Below are 20,645 nucleotides of genomic sequence, written 5' to 3'. Positions count from 1 at the left end.
CACAGGTGAAAAAAATAAATAAATGTAAATGTATCAATTTGTGTGATGATATTAAATGCCAATTTCAGTCAAATGTTTTTCCAAATGATCTGTGCTCCAGCCCTACCTAATAAGCATTACTATTGCATTACTGTTCTTTTGCTCCCTACACAGGCTACATAGTTGTAATCTCACTGTTCTGTCTTGTGAGAGTTTGTCTTCAGCTCTACAGTCCTCAAACTCTGTCCTAAAAGAGCTGGACCTGAGTAACAATGACCTGAAGGATTCAGGAGTGAAGCTTCTTTCTGATGGACTGAAGAGCCCTACCTGTCATCTGGAGATATTGAGGTAAATGGTTTTAATATAATTAACGATATATTATCAGAACAAATGATTTTATCACAGAATGTGGCATCTGCTCTCAATGGAATGCCAGAACAAGAGACAAAACAACATTTAAAGGAGTGTGATATTTTTAAATATTTATACAGATGTCCACATTTCCAGAGTTGAGAGGTATGACCCATGTGGACAGCATAAGTCTGAAAAAAAATATTATTAGGTGTGGAGTTATGTGATTGCAAAATGGGCTTAAACAAGTACTAAATCTGTAAATTTTGTTAAATTTGAAAAATGTCTTTTTCAAAACCATCTATTTCATGCATGGTTTGCTTCCAATACCACTGAACAAGTTATTAGTGCCATCTAGTGGCTGTGTAAGGGACACAATTTACATCTCAGCCAAAATTCACAATTAATACCAGTTGGCTGGCAATTTGTTTTAATTAATTATAGCAATGCATGTTTGAGGCAATGGGATATGGCTTAGTATGAATTTGAGGTTGAGGTGTAATTATATAAATATATATTCTTACATGCTCCATGTTTCAGAGTGAAACAGCACAGTACTGATTTACACATGAGCAGCTCATGGTCCTGTTTTCAGTGTTTCAGAGTGGCAAATCAATTTCACAGTAAATCAGTGGTCTTAAACTCAGCTTCTGGAGGGCCACTGTCCTGCAGAGTTTAGCTCCAGCCAGCTCCAAAACACCTACTAATCCTGAAGACTTTAATTAGCACGGTCAGATGTGTTTAATTAGGGTGGAGATAGCAGGATCAGATGTGTTTAATTAGAGTGGAGATACAGTGGCCTTCCAGGAGCTTGAGTCCACTGCAGTAAATACTGCTGCACATGAACTCCTGTAAATGAGTTTGGTCCACTCATGATGTGGAATTGAATATGCAGCATGTGCCAATTTTTTTTCCCAATTTTGTATTGAGAAGTATTTATAAATCTTTCCAACAACTGGGAAGCATTAAGGTGTGTCACTAGTGTTTTATTGTCATTTGCTCCCTACAGTTTTCTGCTAAAATAAACGATTTTGTTATTTTAAATTTAAAGTAATTTAATAAAGTATTTAAAAGTATTTGAGGCAAATAGTTTATTAGCAAATAGAATACATTGCAAAATAATGCATTTCAACTCTTTGCAAATAATATTTTATTTTAAAATATGCATGTTCACTCTTATTTGTATGCCTAGTATCCTGAAAATGACTGTTACTGTTTCTTGTCTCTTCATATTTAATTACAATTGACACAAATTACATAAATTATATATCTTAAATTCAAAACAACAAAACTACATTTTTAATTAGTCACTGAAATTACTATTTTTTTTTTTACTATAGTTTTTTACACAAAGTAGTGACTACAAATAAATAATACTTAATGAATGGCTGAAATATGTATAAATTCAAGTCATGTACACTGTTGGTGTGTGTCTGTAGATTGTCTGGCTGTATGGTGACAGAGAAAGGCTGTCATCATGTGTCTTCAGCTCTGAGTTTGAACCCTTCACACCTGAGAGAGCTGGATCTAAGCTACAATCACACAGGAGATTCGGGAGTCAAGCTGCTTTCTGAAAAACTGGATGATCCAAACTGCAAACTGGACAAACTCAAGTATGTGAAGCAGGAAGAGTTTTGCTTAAACAACTACAAAAACAGCACTGCCATCTTATTACAAACCAGTTTAACTTTATTCCTTTCATACATTTACATAAGTTAAATTGATCATTTACAGAGGTTTGGCTCTAGTTATACTGTTCAATGCTTCATTCTGATTGGTTGATGAGCTTTCTATGGCGTGTAAGGTTTTTTGTTTTTTTTACAGTAAACCCACAGCTAAAGTAGTTCCAGTCATGTCTTGACCACATTACAGATCCATATCACTTTTGACAAATGATTTGTTATTTCAGCCTTCACCTTACAGCTTACAACAACAAAAAACAAAGTGCACACATACACAAATACAAACACACACAAACACAAAAACACTGACCAAAAAAATAAGTAACTATTTACGTGATTTTCCCACAAATTGCATTTTTTTTTTTTTTACCTATGGAAAGTATGTTCTTTTTAAACAGAATCTGATCAGCTTCACACAATGGAGGCTTATTTGTTCTTAACACAATGGTAACTTTCATCTTGGTTCTACACAGCACAGCTTTACATGGACTTTGAAGGTTTAATCTATTCACCATTGGTGCATGTATACATATCCAGGTATATGTTTGGAGTTTATTTTTTGTGTGTGTGTATGTGTGTGTGTGTGTGTGTGTGAGTGATTATAATATAAATTAACTCACATGTATCAAGTAGTATCCAATGACATTTACAGGAACAGTTTACATCATCTTTGAAGAAATACTCAGGTTAAATGTTACAAAAGAATGGAAAATGTGTTCCGAAAATTATATTTTTTTTTACTATAATTACATTGAATAATTTAGGTGACATGCTGATATACAAACTGTAGATCAAACCATCATTAAATATAACTAAATTATAAAAAGCCAGATGTGTTGCACAAGATGGTGCACTCGTCAGTCAATTCACTTGAACACTGAACTGAGGAAATTGTTCAGACTCTTGACATGACTGCAGAGAACTGATGAGCTGCAGATATAAACATGTGAACCAAGCAGTTGATTTGAATGAGGCAAATTATTTTTAATGGTTTCTCGTGGTTTATGTTAAAAGCGATGATTAAGGCTAGTTTAGACATGTAAAACATCCACATTTATTGTGTGCATTAGTAATATAATTGCAGGATTATGTAAACAAATTGGTACTGTAACGATTTGCTGAGGAACAAGGAAGCAGGCAGAGAAGAGGATACAAGTGCAGTTTAAAGTTTATTCCAGTAATCCATTAGGCAAACAAACACAGATAACAGCGAACACCAGGGAAAAACCAAGGGAAAATGAACATAGTAATACATTCAACAACTGACAAAACCAAGTTAGACAAGCACAGGACCAAACAGGCTTAATAAGGTAATGAGGTAACAAGGGGGTGCGGTTCAATAAGTGTCCATGGTAACTTACAAAGAAACAGCAGCAGGAAAACAAGAGGTGAACACACAACAATGGAGACACAGGGGACCCAGACAGGGATCATGACATAGCCCCCCCTCTAAGGACAGGGAGAAGCAGGCAACCAAGGCTGGGCAGGCAGCCAGGGTGGAGCAGGCTGTGCAGGGGGCCTTACAGACAGGCTTGAAGACCCCCACGGCAGAGTAGATGACAACCACGACAGCACAGATGGGCTTGAAGACCCCCACGGCAGAGCAGATGATCACCATGGCAGTGTAGACTAGCTTGAAGACCTCCACAAAAGACCACACGACCACCACAACAGTGCAGATGGGCTTGAAGACCCCCACGGTGGAGCAGTCAACCACCACGGCCGATCAGGTAGAGCTGAAACATAGAGCATAGCGAGGTTAACACACTGGCCTCAGGGGCCGTGTCCGAACAGGCAGGGAGCTCAGGGAAGACCACCACGGTCACATCAAGGAAGACAGGAAGTTCGTAGGTTACGAGGCTGGCTTCTGGGACTGGAGTAAGCTCACTGGCTGGAGCGGGCTCATGGGCTGGAGAGCAGTGTGCGGCCCAAACACAAAATGGCCATTGCCACAACAGGGAGTACAGAGGACAAGGGAATGACCTCTGAAACTCCAGAATTTTTGACAATGCTGAGATGCCAGCTGCTCACACTGACATCAGCAGTGTCTCATCTAGACTTGAGGCCAGTCTCAAACACTTAGGGGCTGCCTTAATGGCTTCGTGTGCAACATTCATGATGACCGAGAACACAGATGTGGTGTCCATGAAGGCTGAAGGCACCCATGAAGCCTGGCGACTCTGACGTAGTGCCCGTGAGGACTGGAGGTAACTAACAAGGGAACAGCAGCAGGGAAACAAGAGGTAAACACACTACAATGGAGACACAGGGAACACAGCAAAAAAATCACTATAATAGTGATGGAAATTTTGATTCAGTGACATCAGTCATTTGATTCTTTTCACCAAAAAGAGTAGTTTAGATTAATTAATTGATTTGTTCAGTTACATTACATATTTATGGCACTAGGTGGTGACAAATGAGCATCTTTATGTTTCATGAGAGATTTATTTCAACAAGCCCTATTATTCTTTTTAAATATTATCCTACAAATCCTACAAAAAAGTGTTTTCCTCACAATTGTCACATGTGTAGATCTATTATCCTCCATTGTGTGAACTGCTGAGCAGATTACAACAAGACTAGTTTAGTGATGATGTGTTCTCATTCAGTGAGTCAAACCAATGCTACACAGAATTGATTACATATTAAAAAGTACATAACATGACTCCTCATTAAAGGGATAGTTCACACAAAAATGAAAATTCTGTCGTTGTTTACTCTCCCCCAGGTGGTGCCAAACCGGTACAAACTTCTTTGTTCTGTTGAAAACAAAGTAAGATATTTTGAAGAAAGTTTGCAACCAGGCCACTTTGGGCCACCAATGACTTCCATAGTATATTTTTTTCATACTATGGAAGTCAATGGTGGCCTAAAGCAGCTTGCTTACAAACTTTCTTCAAAATATCTTCTGTTGCGTTCAGCAGTACAAAGAAATTTATATCGGTTTGGCACAACCTGAGGGTGAGTAAATGACAAAATTTTCATTTTTGGGTGAACTATCCCTTTAAATTAAAAGTGAACGAGAGAGGCAAGTCATTCATCCTGTGAAACACTCTGGTTAAATGTGCTGACTTATTCAGCAAAGCTGGGTGTATTTGTTCAGTAGATCCAACCCAGTGAAATACTTATTCACAGCCCACACTGGAATGCTGTTAGCTCATGCTAAAATTAGCCTTTACAGACAGAAGAAGCCACATGCTTCAAAAGAGGAGAAACTTAAGACTTAAAAAGATTTGTTCAAATACATAATTTTGCCCACAAACATCATGTTACTACACTGTAATGCATGAACACTATGATAAGGTGAATAGAAACCACCTCTCATGCAACATCATATTTTGTATACAAATTTTTAAATGGGCATTGAGACACATGTAGACACTCATTATACAAAGCTTAACAATGGTGACAATGATAAGATAAAATGAAAACAGGCTACTAAAAAGTCAACAACACAACAGCTAAAATAAAAGCAGAGATTAATAGTCTGTAGAATTTATTTGTGCTGCAGTGCATGCTGGGAGTCATGGATGAGTTTTGTGCTCTTCTAGTACCCAGCATCATGGCATGAAGGTTTTTGTTGATTGTTGAGTTTTATATGCTGATTCTTGATGTCTGTGTGTGTCTGAACGATACAATATCTCAAAACTCTTCATACATAACATTTTAAAAATCATAAGTGGTCACTGCAACACTTCTGGATCTCATGCTGTAGTGTCACAGAGTTAGTGCAGAATCTGAATGTATTAATGACGGAACACATGAATGATCAGTGATTAAACTTTAAATGACCACTGAATCAGGCCACTTTATGATGTTGATTGTTAGCATTAATCATCATCAGTTTATTTGTTGATCATATTTTATTTTGCTTTCTTTGCTACAAAAAAAGTTAAACAAACACAAAGGAAAACAGAGGAAATTTTGGCTTAGGAAAAGGAAAATTTGGCTTATTATAGCCAAAGGAAAACAGACATTGGATCACCCCAAATGCCCTAGCAACCACCCAACTACCCTAGCAACCGCACAACAACATCTTAGCAATGACCCAGAATACCTTAGCAACCGCATAGCAACACCCTAGCAACCACCCAGAGTACCTTAGCAACTAAACCTAGCAACCACTCTGAGTGCCCTAGCAACCACCCAGAACACCATGGCAACTGCCTAGCAACCACACTGAAACCCTAGCAACCAGCCCGAGTACCCTAGCAACACCTTAGCAACCACCCACCCCGAGTACTCTAGCAACCACATAGCAACATTCTAGCAACCACCCTGAATACCCTAGGCACCGCATAGCAGGATCTTAGCAACCACCCTGAGCACCCTAGCAACCACATAGCAACACCCTAGCAACCACCCCAAGTACCCTAGCAACAACATAGCAACATTCTTGCAACCACCCCGAGTACCCTAGCAGCCGTATAGCAACACCTTAGCAACCACCCCGAGTACCCTAGCAACAGCATAGCAACAACACCCTGATTACCCTAGAAACTGCATTAAAATCTAGAGTGTTTAAACATGAATATGTATATGAAAAATTGTATAACTATACTGTGTACAAAGAGAATCACAATGCTGACAAAAAAATAACATTTTCAGTAACAACTTTTGGATTTGATATATAAAATAATGAATAAATGCTGTGTTTGTGATATACAGCCGTGGATCAGTTGTGACTGCAAACACAATAGTGTGTGCTGCTCCTGCATCATATACACACTGCGGATGGAGTGAGTGTGAACCTGGAGTAATGGTGTTTAAACTGCTGTAATGGTCTGATTTTGTCCATCTGTCTGTGAACAGCTGCTTCAAAACAGCAGGCGGGGCGTAGAATACGCGGGGAATGGGGAATGGGGACTGGGATGGGGACAGGGGAGGCGTGTCCCCGCAATTTTAATAAAATGTAAATTATCCCTCGCACTTTTTTTTCGGGCAAGTGTGTTCACATAGAGGTATAAAGGTAAATAAATCTTGATTTAAATTCAAAGAGACAAGTCTATGCATGACCTGTCCTTTTATTCTTATCTAAAATGAGGAAGTCTGAACATTATGGAGCGCTCACTCTCCTGTAATATGTTTCATTCATACTGGAAGCTGGAGGACGCTCTCTCGCAGAAATGGTTTTGTAGAAGTATTCAGCTATAGAGGGTATGCATGAGACGTCACCGTCGACTGTTATGACTGCGGTTACACACTGAGTGGCAAAAGACTGAGTGGCAGCATTGGTTTTCAGTGTGAATGCAGCGAAAAACACAAAACACATCCAAAATGGCTTTGTGATTGACTGTACAGATAGCTTTAACATAAAATCTGAGGTATATTTTCACTGACTGCCGAAAGCTAGAGAAAAGAGAAGCAAATAAATCACTGCAATTCACAGAAACAACTGGACTCCCAGTCAGAGAAACATGGATTTGCAGTGGATTTGCATTTTGTCAAAATGTTGGATTTTGGGGTAAAATCATACCCTATATATTGTATTGTTATATATTGTGTTGACAACTGCATAACTGCATAGTGTTTTTAAATAAACACTAACAAAAAAATCAGGTTATCTTCCATTCATTCGTTTTTTGATTTAATACTGAAATCAGAAAAACGAGAAAACCGCACTTTTTTTCGTCTTTCATTTTTAAAAAGAAAATAAAAAAACAAAAATTGGCTTGATTTTTCATTTTGTCGTTCTGGGGTTGGAAACGAATAATCAGTTTGAATATTCGAGCTCATGTGGGCGGGAATGAAACGCCTCTTTCCACTGGTTGGTCAACCAGGAATCAAACCACGTTGTCATCAGTTGTACATCGGTTCTGCTCAACAGAATAAAATTCCCTCGCTGCTACAGCTGTACGGATTCTTAACGCGTTTATTCTACATTCTCTTTCTCATCAAATAACCAGACTAGTGAATAGCTTGACGCAGATTGTACTGGTGCAGAGTCAGGGCTTAAAGGGTTAGTTCACCCAAAAATGAAAATTCTGTCATTTATTACTCACCCTCATGCCGTTCCACACCCATAAGCCCTTCGTTAATCTTCAGAATGCAAATTGAGATATTTTTGTTTAAATCCGATGGCTCCGTGAGGCCTACATAGGGAGCAATGACATTTCCTCTCTCATTTAAATCAGTTCATGTGAGTACAGTGGTTCAATATTAATATTATAAAGCGACGAGAATATTTTTGGTGCGCCAAAAAAAACAAAATAACAAATTATTTAGCGATGGCCAATTTCAAAACACTGCTTCAGGATGCTTCGGAGCATAATGAAGAGTGTAAAAACAATCGTCAGGCCACTGGCGCCCTCTGCAGGCATTTGTTATAATACATGAACATTAGTTGTACAATTCAATACATTATGTATTTTGACAGTTTTGTTCAGTAAAACCATACGATTACTTGTTTTTCATACTTTACTTGAATCATTTTTTATTGTGTTATTGCTATTATATATATTTTTTTAAGCCATATGTGTAAGTGAATGTGTTTTGTTGTGCAAGCACCTTTATAATGATCGCGTTAGTAGTTGAGCTATATGTGCACGCCATGTTTGTTTATGCCGTGGTCAGGAGAATAGATCTGTCGGATTTACACTTGGTGCGATTACTCGAGGAATCATTAGACTAATCGGACGATTACTCGATTGCCAAAATAATCATTAGCTGCAGCCCTAATTACAATCAAAATGACATCATGCTTATTAACAGTGCAACGAGTGAAATGTATATTGATACATCGCTAACTCAGGTTAGAAGCATTATCAATACACCATATTAGCACTAATCGCCAAAAACATAAACATCTTTGATTATATCACTTCAAACTCTTGCAGCATATATTAAACAGATGGATAATTCAAATGAACTTACCCCTGAAAGGCAAGCCTGCAACCTTTAGCCAAAAAAGCATAACATCTAATGCTAACGCTCCGCCTCTGGTGGTACACAGGGAAGGAGACCAGAGGCCGTTTTTTGAATGGATGTCAATGGATGAGAGGCTTCACTATGCTGATTAAACAGCTTTTGTGGGGAAATAGCTAATCATTTAATTAATCGACAGCCTGTTTGCTAATCTTCAGCATGTTTTACACTAAACAATACTATATGTAGATTTTTACTTGATAAAAATATATTTTTTTAAGAGAAGGCAGACTAGGGAATGTTGTGACAGATAGGACTCATTTACGGCATTACCAACAGCAAATGTGCCACATTACTGTTTAACAGATAGAACAATAGATGTTGTGTAAAAGCCACTGGAAGGCAAGCCTGCAATCTTTAGCCAAAGCGCTAATGCTAGGCCCTGGCTGTGGCGGTATGCAGGGAAGGAGTTTTGAACGGCGGGCACTGATGTCACTGCCATTACATGATGCCGCACGTGATTAAGTTAGCCATTACGCTTTCTCCAATGGTAAGAGATACAGACCCTCTTATCTCCCTATAATATACACCCTGCATTCCATTCGGAAGGGTTCATCCCTATGCCCTAATCCCTTCAAAGGCTTTACCCTCCGGAGTGAGAGCTTCGAAAGGATGAAAGGTGTAGGAGTCAAAAAAACTCTTTTTTTGGAACACACTTCAGCGTCATCTTAACGAGACAATCAAGGAGGCGTCTTCGTCTTTTTCCCCTGGTGTACTCTTTGTATTAATACGCATTCATTTACTGTAGTAACATTATAAACTACTGCCGGTCTTTTACATTAAATATAATGTATATTGTGTCTATGTATTTGAAACATTTGAATGGACTGATAAAGGGAGCTGTAAAGTATTCTTGTTGAAGAACAATGTCATGTTGACCATAACAATGAACCAAATCTAACTCGTATAAATATTGCAGTAGTATAGAAAAATACTATATATACATTTATAGGTAAAATCGAACTCCTAGCCTCCTGTAACCATTCTGTGAGGCCAAACAACTTCCCTGTGCAAAGGATCATGGGGGTCCGAAGTGTCCATCAGTTGTACCCTTCGAAAGCCTTTATTCTGAAGGGCACTTTGAAGTGGCCAGTTTTGAGCACGTTGGTTTGGTACGACCCTTCAATGTGGCGGCCATGATTGTTTTTACTCTGAAGTGCCCTTCGGAGGGCAATATCAGAGATTGTATATTATAGGGAGATGAGAGGGTCTGTAGCTGTGTCTCATTTCATTTAATTTCGAAGGCTGCATCCTCCAGAGGACGCATCCTGTGAAGGATGCAGCATACGGAGTGTCCTTAACCAGAATTAAACGAGACGTCCTTTGTAGGACACAGGGGCAGGAAAGGAAACAGGAAGTATTACGTTGCTATGCCAACACGTTCAGGGCAGCGTAGTTGCACTCTCACAACAGTTGAATGAATGAAAATTATTTATAAATTTGGAAAGTAATTTGAAAAGAAAATGTATTTACTTGTTTTATTTTGGTTAATGCTTGAGGAGCTGGTGTATGTACAACAGATACCTGTTACAGAGACAAAGTACGATATTAAGAAGAACAAAGTTTAAAACAAACAAGCTAGAAAATACTTATATTTAAACATCACATTTTCGCTTGTAGGTGTACATCTGCCGACGCTGCCATTTTTTTTTCTCCAAATAAATGATGGTTAACAGCGATGCAAAGAATTGTGGGCTATCTGCAGCAGCGAAGGATACACCTCATGCATCCTCCGAATTCATGTAAAAGAAGACGCATTTGAAGGTCGCATTCGGAGTGTTCTACTTACTTTTCTGAAATGATACAGCCTCAATGACCTACGCAACCTTCAAATGCGACCTCCGGAGGACGCAGCCTTTGAAATGAGACACAGCTTGTATCTCTTATCATTGCGTAATGGCTAACTTAATCATGTGCTCACCTCTCAGCCTATCATGTAATGGCAGTGACGTCAGTCGCAACATTCCCTAGTCTGCCTTTTCTTAAAAAAATACATTTTTACCAAGCTAATATCTACATATAGTTCCCAACGAAAGTATTGTTCAGTGTAAAACATGCTGAAGATTAGCGAACAGGCTGTCGATTAATTAAATGATAAATGACAGTGAAGCCTCTCATCCATTGACATCCATTAAAAAAAACAGCCTCTGGTCTCCTTCCCTGCGTACCGCCAGAGGCGGAGCGTTAGCATTAGCCGTTACGCTTTTTTGGCTAAAGGTTGCAGGCTTGCCTTCCACTGGCTTTGACGATATATCCCGTTTGGAACGCACCAGCTGTGTCTCATTTCAATTAATTTCGAAGGCTGCATCCTCCAGAGGACGCATCCTGTGAAGGATGTGGTATACGGAGTGTCCTTAACCAGAATTAAACGAGACGTCCTTCGTAGGACACACAGGCAGGAAAGGAAACAGGAAGTATCACGTTGCTGTCAACGCGTTTACAGCAGCGTCGTTGCTCTCTCAGCAAATGAATGAAAATTGTTTAGGCCTATAAATTTGTAAAGTAATTTGAAAATAAAATGTATTGTTTTATTTTGGTTAATGCTTGAGGAGCTGGTGTATGTACAACAGATATCTGTTACAGAGACAAAGGAAGAGGATATTAAGAAGAACAAAGTTTAAAGCCAAAACAAGCTTGAAACTACTTACATTTAAACACATCTTCGCTTGTATGTACATCTGCCGACACCGCCAGTTTTTTTTTTTTAAATAAATGACAGTTGTTAACAGCGACGCAAAGAATTGTAGGCTATCTGCAGCAGCGAAGGATTCACCTCATGCATCCTCCAAATTACTGTAAAAGAAGACGCATTTGAAGGTCGCATTCGGAGTGTCCTACTTACTTTTCTGAAATGATACAGCCTCAATGACGTATGCAACCTTAGAATGCGACCTCCGGAGGACGCAGCCTTTGAAATGAGACACGAGCTCACTATTTCCTGTTACCCAACGTGCTAAGCTCGTGGAAACGCGTCAAAATAAAAGTCCTCACATAGGAACTTACATATTTGTAGCAGATAAAGCGGAACTTATAATATTAACCATCACGAAAATATGTTTATATATGCAAATGTCCATCACAAATTATGCACAGCCTCTAACAGAAGCAGAACAACACGGCCACTGTTCAGAGAGTCAAAGCTGGTCCACAGTCTATTAAATGTTTCTTGCTTGCGCCGACTGAAAACACACGAGAAAACACCATGTGACAGGAGAGACTCGGACATTGCAGTACTGAAGACTGAACGGTCCATGCATGTGGATTTGGATAAAACAGTTAATTTATGCCGTGCCTGAACGCCGTTTATTCCTTCTCAGTGGCGTATAGAGGACAGGCACGCAGGGCTATTAAATTATTATTCTTATTATCATGCTACTTTTATTATTAAATTAATATTGCAGTTCATTGGCCTCGCGATATCATAGCACATCACCGCATAACCGACACGCTGCGAGGACAAAAAAGATTAGTTTGATAGCTTACTCCTCAATTAAAAAACAACTTGTTTAACAGTAAATACTAATCGATTCACGAAAAATACTTTTTTTTTTTCTCACTGTGGGCCACAAGAGAAATACGAAAATAAATTAGATTCATCTCGCATCGTCTCCAAGAGGATATACATCGTTAATGCAGCGACAAATCCCAAAAGCTCAGTCAGTTTTTACTTTCAGTTTCTAGTAAATAGTTGACTGGAGTTTGAGACTTCTTCACCCGCATAACTCTCACGCAAAGTTTGCTCATTGTTTGAGTGATATCAGCTGGCTCGCCTTCATGATTTAAAATTGAAGTATTTTAAATATTACGACGTGGCATTTTTCTTTATCACCACTTGCTCGTAAAATGATGGACACTGATTCACATATCGTCCGTGTCATTTCCAGTCATAAAAAAATTAAGTGAATTATTAAATTAATGAGTAAATAAACAAAAGACAAACATAAACTTGTTTGCTTTAAATTTCTGCGAATAACGTTTTGTACCTGCAAAAAATAAATAAATAAATAAAAATCTACATAAACCAATCACAAAATTATCATAAAATATAGGGGGAAAGTATTAGATATTAGTTATTGTTCAGCAGTGGATTTGATTTTTTTATTAAAAGCAAATTGATTTCAAATTAAAAGCAGGAAATGGGATAAAAAAATAAAATCTATCTAATTAGACAAAGGTCAGATAAAAACTGGTATTACAACCAACAATTCTTTCCTCCTCACTTCTGAAATGATGGCTATGCCCCTGTCAGCAGGAAAAGACAGTTCTTGTTGACTGTGTGCAGTTTTAGTTCAGTATGCATGGGTTAAAGTTCTCCGTCGCTGCAACAGATTTCTGCTAAATGCAGCGAGTCTATGACGGATTTCCGTCAATTGCAGGGTTTCCACCTGTCCTAATATCTTAAATTCACTTTTCATAATTTTAAGGACATAAATAGGCTTACATTTCTCAAATAGTGTAATAAATGTCTTAATTTTACTTTTAATGGGTGTTAATTTAAGGAAAGACGAGGCATATTCACCCTGCTGAGGGAGATGTGATCAAAGCCTGGAGTGAAGTCAAAGCACGTTCCTCTCTCCACTCTAAGCGTTCTGTAATCAGTCTGCTCTTGGTCCACTCTGGGTTTTTCATTCCCGCTTAGTATTGGAGAAGTGCATGTCAGGCTACGTTCTGAGGTAGAACCATAGACTAAAAAAAATATGGACGTAGTGTCCGTGATGTCCCCTGTAGATTTCTGAAGAGCATTTTTGAAGCGAGAATCGAGTCTCGACCATTAACACAGCAAGCCATATTATTTTATAATTGTATATATCATTATTTTATAATTGTATAAAATAATCCAGAAAAAAACACAAACACTGCAGAGATGCCAAATTCAGCGGCTGGAATTAGCTGAGGTAACATGACGGCTCACAGACAGAAGCGGCAATCTACCTGTCAATCAAGTGACCACGCCCTTAATTATGCAGAACTTTAAGGCTTAATATTTTTTAAACTGATGAGTTATAAAAAAAATTCACCCCCTTCAGAGTTGTCATGAAGGGCAAAATTAGCAGTATAGACCAAAACCACAATTTGATCCAGGCTGTAAACATGTTTTTTTCTGCTGTAAAGTTGGCCGTTTTAACATGGGACTCAGTGAGATTCTGCTCTCTTTTGGAGCCTGTTCCTAGTGGCCAGTTGATGAATCGCAGTTTAAGTCACTTCCGTATTAGCTTCAAGAGAAAGTGGGGGAGGTTGCCGCTTGGGTAGAACTTTATTTCAGCTAACATGGACACAGTTGCAGGAAGGCTCCTATGTATTGGAGATCGATAAAAGTGTAAAAAATAAACGGAGATGGGCTTGGCTTAGCGAAATGGGTGAGAATGGAAAGGCTTTTAGTTCGTGGGCTGAAAAAATCAAACAGCCAGGTACGTGTCTGAAGCCTGTTTCTGCCACAGTTGAGTAAAAAATATAATTCTGTAAGTTATAATGAGAAACTTTCTTGTAAAAATGAGAAACTTCAACGCATGCGCAGAGCAGCGGAGCAGAAGTGCATGGCACGCTAGTGACATCCTCTGGTCAAAGCCGTGTAAATGCGAGAACACGGCAAACATGGCACATTCTGCAAAACAGTTGTTTTCGTTAAAGTCAGTGTAATCTACAAATTGAAATCTATAGTAGTCCTATTATTACATAACATCAATTATAAATTATCAGCATATCTTCCATACTTTTCCATGCGCACGAGAATTTGGATAGCAGAAGCAGAGCGGTTACCATGGTAACGACCGACACCTGTTTGTGCTCACTGGTGGAAACTGTTGCATGAACTTCACAAAACTATCAGATTAACAAAGGAATATGACATTTATTCGTTGTGTAACGTCTTCATAAAATGTTTTGGTTTATGTGTTAATATTAACACGTATTTCACGCGTGCGTCTAGGCTATTTGATGTACAGGTTAGCCTAGACATACAGAAAACACATTTTAAGATGTCGATGACTTATTAGACTGTAAGTTATGCAAAACTGCTTGAAAATATGTTTAGCAGATGTTTGTAGACAGTTTTCCTGATGACACGTTCTTTAACAGACTTGGATATGTAGGTGTGTGCTGTCTTATCATTTCTTTACTTGTTTGAAATCCATGGATCATCATTCTGTGTTGCTGCTTCTTCATACACAAAAATACAAATGAATGTTACAAATGAATAAAAGACCATCTCATACACTGATAATTTATTATTAATGTTATTTTATCATATATTAGATTACACTTTTGCAGAATGTGCCATGTTTGTGTTCTCGCATTTAAACAGCTTTGACCAGCAGATGTCACTAGCATGCCACGCCCTTCTGCTCCCTTGCTTTGCGCATGCGTAGAAGTTTCTCATTATTATGAGAAAATTTCTCAATGTGGCAATAATGGCAAAAAAAACAAAGTTTAAAAATTCTCCCCTTTAAACGCTATAGGTCTATTTAAATAGAGTGTCAGTTAAAAGGAATATGACTTGGCCTGAAAAAAAAACTAAGTCAGAAGAATTTTTTTACACTTTAACTCATGAGTATGAGATGGGCTGTTGAATGAATGACATGTTTGTTATGGACAACTTATCATTTACATTTTACTGTCATTGTCACAGAAATCGTCTCAGGTTACGTATGTAACCATAGTTCCCTGAGAACAGGGAACGAGACATTGCATTTGACACGCATTGGGGAACGTCACCACATGATCCGGTGTCTAGAAGCAATTATCAAATCTCACCAATCCTATTGGCCGGCAACAGCCTATGACGTCATAATAGACGTGACCCGGAAGTATAAAAGGAGCGCCTAGAGAAGCAGTCAGTACCTTATCGTCTGAAGGGACTGTTCAGCAGGCAGCTCCGATGCATGGCAGGTAACGCAGTGTCTCGTTCCCTGTTCTCAGGGAACCATGGTTACATACGTAACCTGAGACGTTCCCTTTCGAAAGGAAACTCATTGCTGCGTTTGACACGCATTGGGGAACGATATACCCACGCCGCCATGCTTGAGGGGAGTGCATGCCAAAAATGGCTAGACAAACGTCAGAACTAGCAGTTTCAACTGAAACGCCAGAACCACTCCCCCTACGGGTCATACACAAGCTGTCGGTGACACCATTCCCTAAGGCCAACAGCCCAAGCTAAAAGCCTCAAAGAGGCCTTCCAAAGAAGGCCTACCAAGGCCGCTCAAAGGCTTCTGGGACCAAACTTCTTTTCAAAGAAAAGAGGGTACCTCTAAGGGAATGTAGCCATGGGGGCCCAAAGGAACCCTAGCCAGTCACTTGTCAGGGGAACAAAGTCAACCCTGAATGCCACCAGGGAGGCCAACCTGGTCTAATTAAAGCAACCTAGTCTTGGCCAACGACCTGTCTGATCACAGAGTCTCAATTCACATTCTTCAGAGAAGATACCCAGTAAGAGGGACTGCAAAAAGGCAGTAATCAACTCAGACCAGATTGTAGAGACAGGCATCCTGGAGAGCAGGACTCAGCTTAGCGCTTTTTACCCTTACCAATGAGGGGAGTAAAACTGCTCAATCCTAGGATCTACTCAGCGCTTGATTATTTGCACTGAGGAGGCTGTGCACTCTAAAGGGACCCAAATAAGGGGAGTACAACCAGCCTAGGGGGCCGATCATCAACAGGGAGGCCTCAGAGAAGCGTTCAACCACTGACCAGACTTAGGGAGTTAAGTACTATGCAGAACAACCCTCTAAACGAGGGGAGTACTGGGCTCAACCTAACAGATAAACCATACTGTAGGCACAAAATCATGGAGGCCCCAGAAAGGGCCTACAACATGAAGTAATTCTACACTGTGTAGAATATATCACAGCAGCCTTGCAAAAGGCCAAACATGTGAAAACTACATGCTTAATCTGCTTAAAAGACACCCAGATATGGGGGGAATTGCTTACAGGGTGGCCTGTGAAGGCCAAACACCTAAAGCAGCTCAATTGCTGATAAAGCAAGAGCCCACAGAAACATGGGAACTCGTTCTGATTGAAACCGAGTTTAACTACATAACAGTCTACCTCAACACATTCCAACAAGCAGTGTATTCAGTAAAAACACTTTTTACTGAGGAGTACAAACTTACACCATCATGCGCTGAAGGAGGCCCAAACAGGACCTGCGACTTCAGAATGACACGGGCATCAGCTAGTGGCAGTGTCTAAGCTTTAAAGGAGCCAAATCTGAGAACCAAACTATCCAGTGAGGTTAACTAATTTAACTCGACCTGAGCTTAATTTTTATCCACACATTCCACCAGGCAATGTACTCAGTAAAAACACTTTTTACTCTTTAAGCAAGAGGAGTACAAACCTATGCCATCATGTTCTTGAAGGAGGCCCAAACAGGGCCTGTGACTCCAGAAAGACACGTGGCGTCAGCTAGTGGCAGTGTCTAAGCTCTAAGGGAGCCTAACCTAAGAACCAAACTATCCAGTGAGGTTACTATTTAGCTCAACCTGAGCTTAATTCTATTCAACACATTCCAACAGGCAACGTACTCAGTAAAACTCTTTTTTACTCTTTAAGCAAGAGGAGTACAAACTACGCCATCATGCTCTGAAGGAGGCCCAAACAAGGCCTACCACTCCAGAAAGACATGGGCGTCAGCCAGTGGCAGTGTCTAAGCTCTAAGGGAGCCTAACCTAAGAACCAAACTATCCAGTGAGGTTACTATTTAGCTCAACCTGAGCTTAATTCTATTCAACACATTCCAACAGGCAATGTACTCAGTAAAACACTTTTTTACTCTTTAAGCAAGAGGAGTACAAACTACGCCAGCATGCTCTGAAAGAGGTCCAAACAGGGCCTACTACTCCAGAAAGACACGGCTGACACTGCAGTGTCTAAGCTCTAAGGGAGCCAAACTAACCAGTGAGGTTATCTAGCTTAACTCAACCGGAGCTTAATTGATCCACACATTCCAACAGGCAATGTACTGAGTAAAAACACCCTTTACCCTTAAAGCAAGGGGAGTACAAAGAATATTATGCTGCCATGCTCTGATGGACGCCAGAAACCGGCCTACTACTTCAAATGATCACGGGCATAAACCTGTGGCAGTGCTAGTTTTAAGTGAGCAAATTCTAATTAAACATCTATCAACAAAACTTGTGATACAACAAGCTATAGTGCTCTGAAGGAGGCCCAAACAAAGCCTTCTACTCCAAATAACACCAGCAACATCTTGTGGCAGTGTTTAAACTCTAAAGGGAGCTACATAAGAACCAAACTGAATAGTGAGGTTCACTAAACAAACTCAACCTGAGCTATGCATTCCAACAGGCCACATACTCAGTAAAAACACTTTTTACCTTTATTAGCAAGGGGAGTACAAACTTAGTCACCATGCTCTGAAGGAGGCCAGAAAAAAGCCTACTACTACAGAAAAACAGGTGCTAACCTGTGGCAGCAAACAAGTTATTGGGCTCACATTTTGTAGGGCAAAATAGAACTAGAGCATTAACAACCCTGAGAAACAGGGGAATGCTTCACTTTTCATTCATACTACCCTGAAATTGTAAATTTCAAGGGTGGGTGCTTTTCACCAAAGACAGAAACATATGTACTGAACCATAGGGAACAGACACTGTTACACTCAAACTTGAATCTAATTCAAGGGGTTCAGGGGAAAAGACCAAACAAAGTATAGAATGAAAAGCTCTAGAAAAGTGGGGCCGCAGCAACTACTAACATTTCCTTATTCACATAGTGATAAGGGGCCTACCACCTGAGACAACGGCACCAGGGAGACTTAGCAATAGTCTACTACCTTAGCTGCTATCTATCTTGCACCTACACCAAAGGGGTAATGGGCCTTGGCCTGACAATTCTGATAAGAGGAGGCCAGAACTAGGAAAAACTACACTCTCCTGACAGGGGTAGTAATAAAAAAAGTGAAATGCTTCAGTATATCACCTAAACCCTAGTTCTAGCCTAGGCCAGCTATAGCTGTGCGCCTGTAGGGCCACACATAAGCATAGATCTGCCTGGGGCTTAAAACTCAGCCTTTAAAACTCTCAATAGAGAGGAGGCAACTCTGAAAATAAACTCCATAAAACAAAAGCTCAGAGGAGTGATGCTCAACCCAAGACAAACAATGTCAGGCGGCCCCAAAGGCCGACACTTAACATAGATCTATCTGAAGTAAAGAGTGCCAAACTCTAACACAAACTCTAGCTATGACCAGAGGAGAATAGCTACTCTACCAATTGGTGGCTGTAAAGGTGGCCATATAACCAACACAAAGATAACCAACCTAATGGGAACCTTAGGGCCCTAATCCCCTTCTATATTTTTTTACACACCTATACAGGAAAACTAAGGTCAATATATTTTAATATATAAATATAGATCAAGCTCACTCCCTGCGGCTCGAAGAATGGAGACTTACCATCATAGAAGGATGGAATTTATGGTTCTTTCAAGCCTGAAAGTGCCTCTTCACTATCAAGCCAGAAGGTGAACCATCAGAAAAATTTCATCATGGGACCAGCCCTCGGCCTGATTGTAAGAAGCGCCTGGGTCAAAATTATCATTACTCAGGAGGTGGAAGAAGAGAGGAGAGGGTAGGTATAACTACCCTCATGGAGAGGAAATCAATCACTGACGCTGCTGGCGTCTGTGATTGATTACCTCCCTCAAATCCTTCTTCCTCTTCCTGGAGTCCCGCCTTCTCTGGGACCTGCTCCGAGGAGGAGGAGGTGCCCGAGAGGCAACACTGGACTTCTGGCCCTGTCTCCGATCCTCGAATCGGGACGGGCCAGGACCTCCTGTCTGTCTGGGCCTAGAATCGGATCTGAGCGGTATGCAGGTCTTAAACTCTGCCGAGCGAGCCTTCAGCTCTCTGAACTTTCCCACCACTGCCTTGATGGAGGTACCAAAAAGTTCAGAGGGCAAAACTGGCGCATCGAGGAGAAAGCCCTTTTTTTTCTCCCCGACTTCGGCCATGTTCAACCACAGATGTCTCTCCGTAGCCACCATTGCTGCCATCGATCTTCCAACCGAGGCAGCAGTCTGTTTAGTGGCCCGGAGAGCAAGATTCGTGGTGCGGCGCAGCTCTTCTACCGCCTCAGGGGACAGACCCCTGATCCAGATCCTTCAACAGATCAGCCTGGTAGGCCTGTAACACCGCCATGGTGTGTAAGGCAGCACCAGCCTGACCCGCTGCCGCGTATGCCCTGCCATTCAAGCGTGAAGTCATTTTAAGGGGCTTCGAAGGCAGGACCGGAGCTTTCAATGTCGGAGCCCGCCCTGTGACGAGAGCGTTTGCAAACGTCTCGTCAATAGGGGGCATCGACACATACACATGCTGGCTCAATCCCTCAACATCAGCGAAATTAGCCCGCTGATGTCAGTGAATACGAGCCGAGTATGGGTTCTTCCATGCCTTCTCAATCTCAACATGTAGATCAGGAAGGAATGGAAGGCTCACGGGGGCTGTCGGGTTATGGCCAGAAAGTTACTGCTCGTCGAGCTGTCTGCATGCGGTCCCTTTCTTAACACGCTCCCAAGGCAGCTGCAGCCTGCCAGAAGCACGCTCCATAACCTCTAACAGCTCCACATACGCGGGGCAGGAAGGCCCTGAAGTTTCAGCAGGCTCACCTGCTTCCTCTTCAACAGCCACCTCCTGCTCTCTTGGGCTTAATGCCAGAAGAGCACTCGCTGCTGGATCTGATGATGT

General features: G+C 40.5%; 1 protein-coding gene and 1 pseudogene across 1 annotated transcript in view; both read left to right on the top strand.

Annotated features, from left to right (window-relative positions):
• Positions 1 to 20,645, top strand: part of LOC127511261 (polyglutamylase complex subunit TTLL1-like) — a 92,865-nt pseudogene that overhangs the window by 19,780 nt on the left and 52,440 nt on the right.
• The window catches only part of LOC127511073 (NACHT, LRR and PYD domains-containing protein 12-like), a 33,938-nt gene that overhangs the window by 9,147 nt on the left and 4,146 nt on the right, over positions 1 to 20,645 (top strand). The window contains exons 3-4 of the mRNA XM_051891476.1: positions 154 to 327; positions 1,770 to 1,943. Of these exons, the coding sequence (XP_051747436.1) occupies positions 154 to 327; positions 1,770 to 1,943 (348 nt within the window). The remainder of the gene's footprint in view (positions 1 to 153; positions 328 to 1,769; positions 1,944 to 20,645) is intronic.

The sequence above is a fragment of the Ctenopharyngodon idella genome, chromosome 4 (assembly GCF_019924925.1).
Source record: "Ctenopharyngodon idella isolate HZGC_01 chromosome 4, HZGC01, whole genome shotgun sequence".
Taxonomy (NCBI): Eukaryota; Metazoa; Chordata; class Actinopteri; order Cypriniformes; family Xenocyprididae; genus Ctenopharyngodon; species Ctenopharyngodon idella.
The sequence above is the reverse complement of the archived record's forward strand: the minus strand, read 5'-3'. Positions and strand labels throughout refer to the sequence as shown.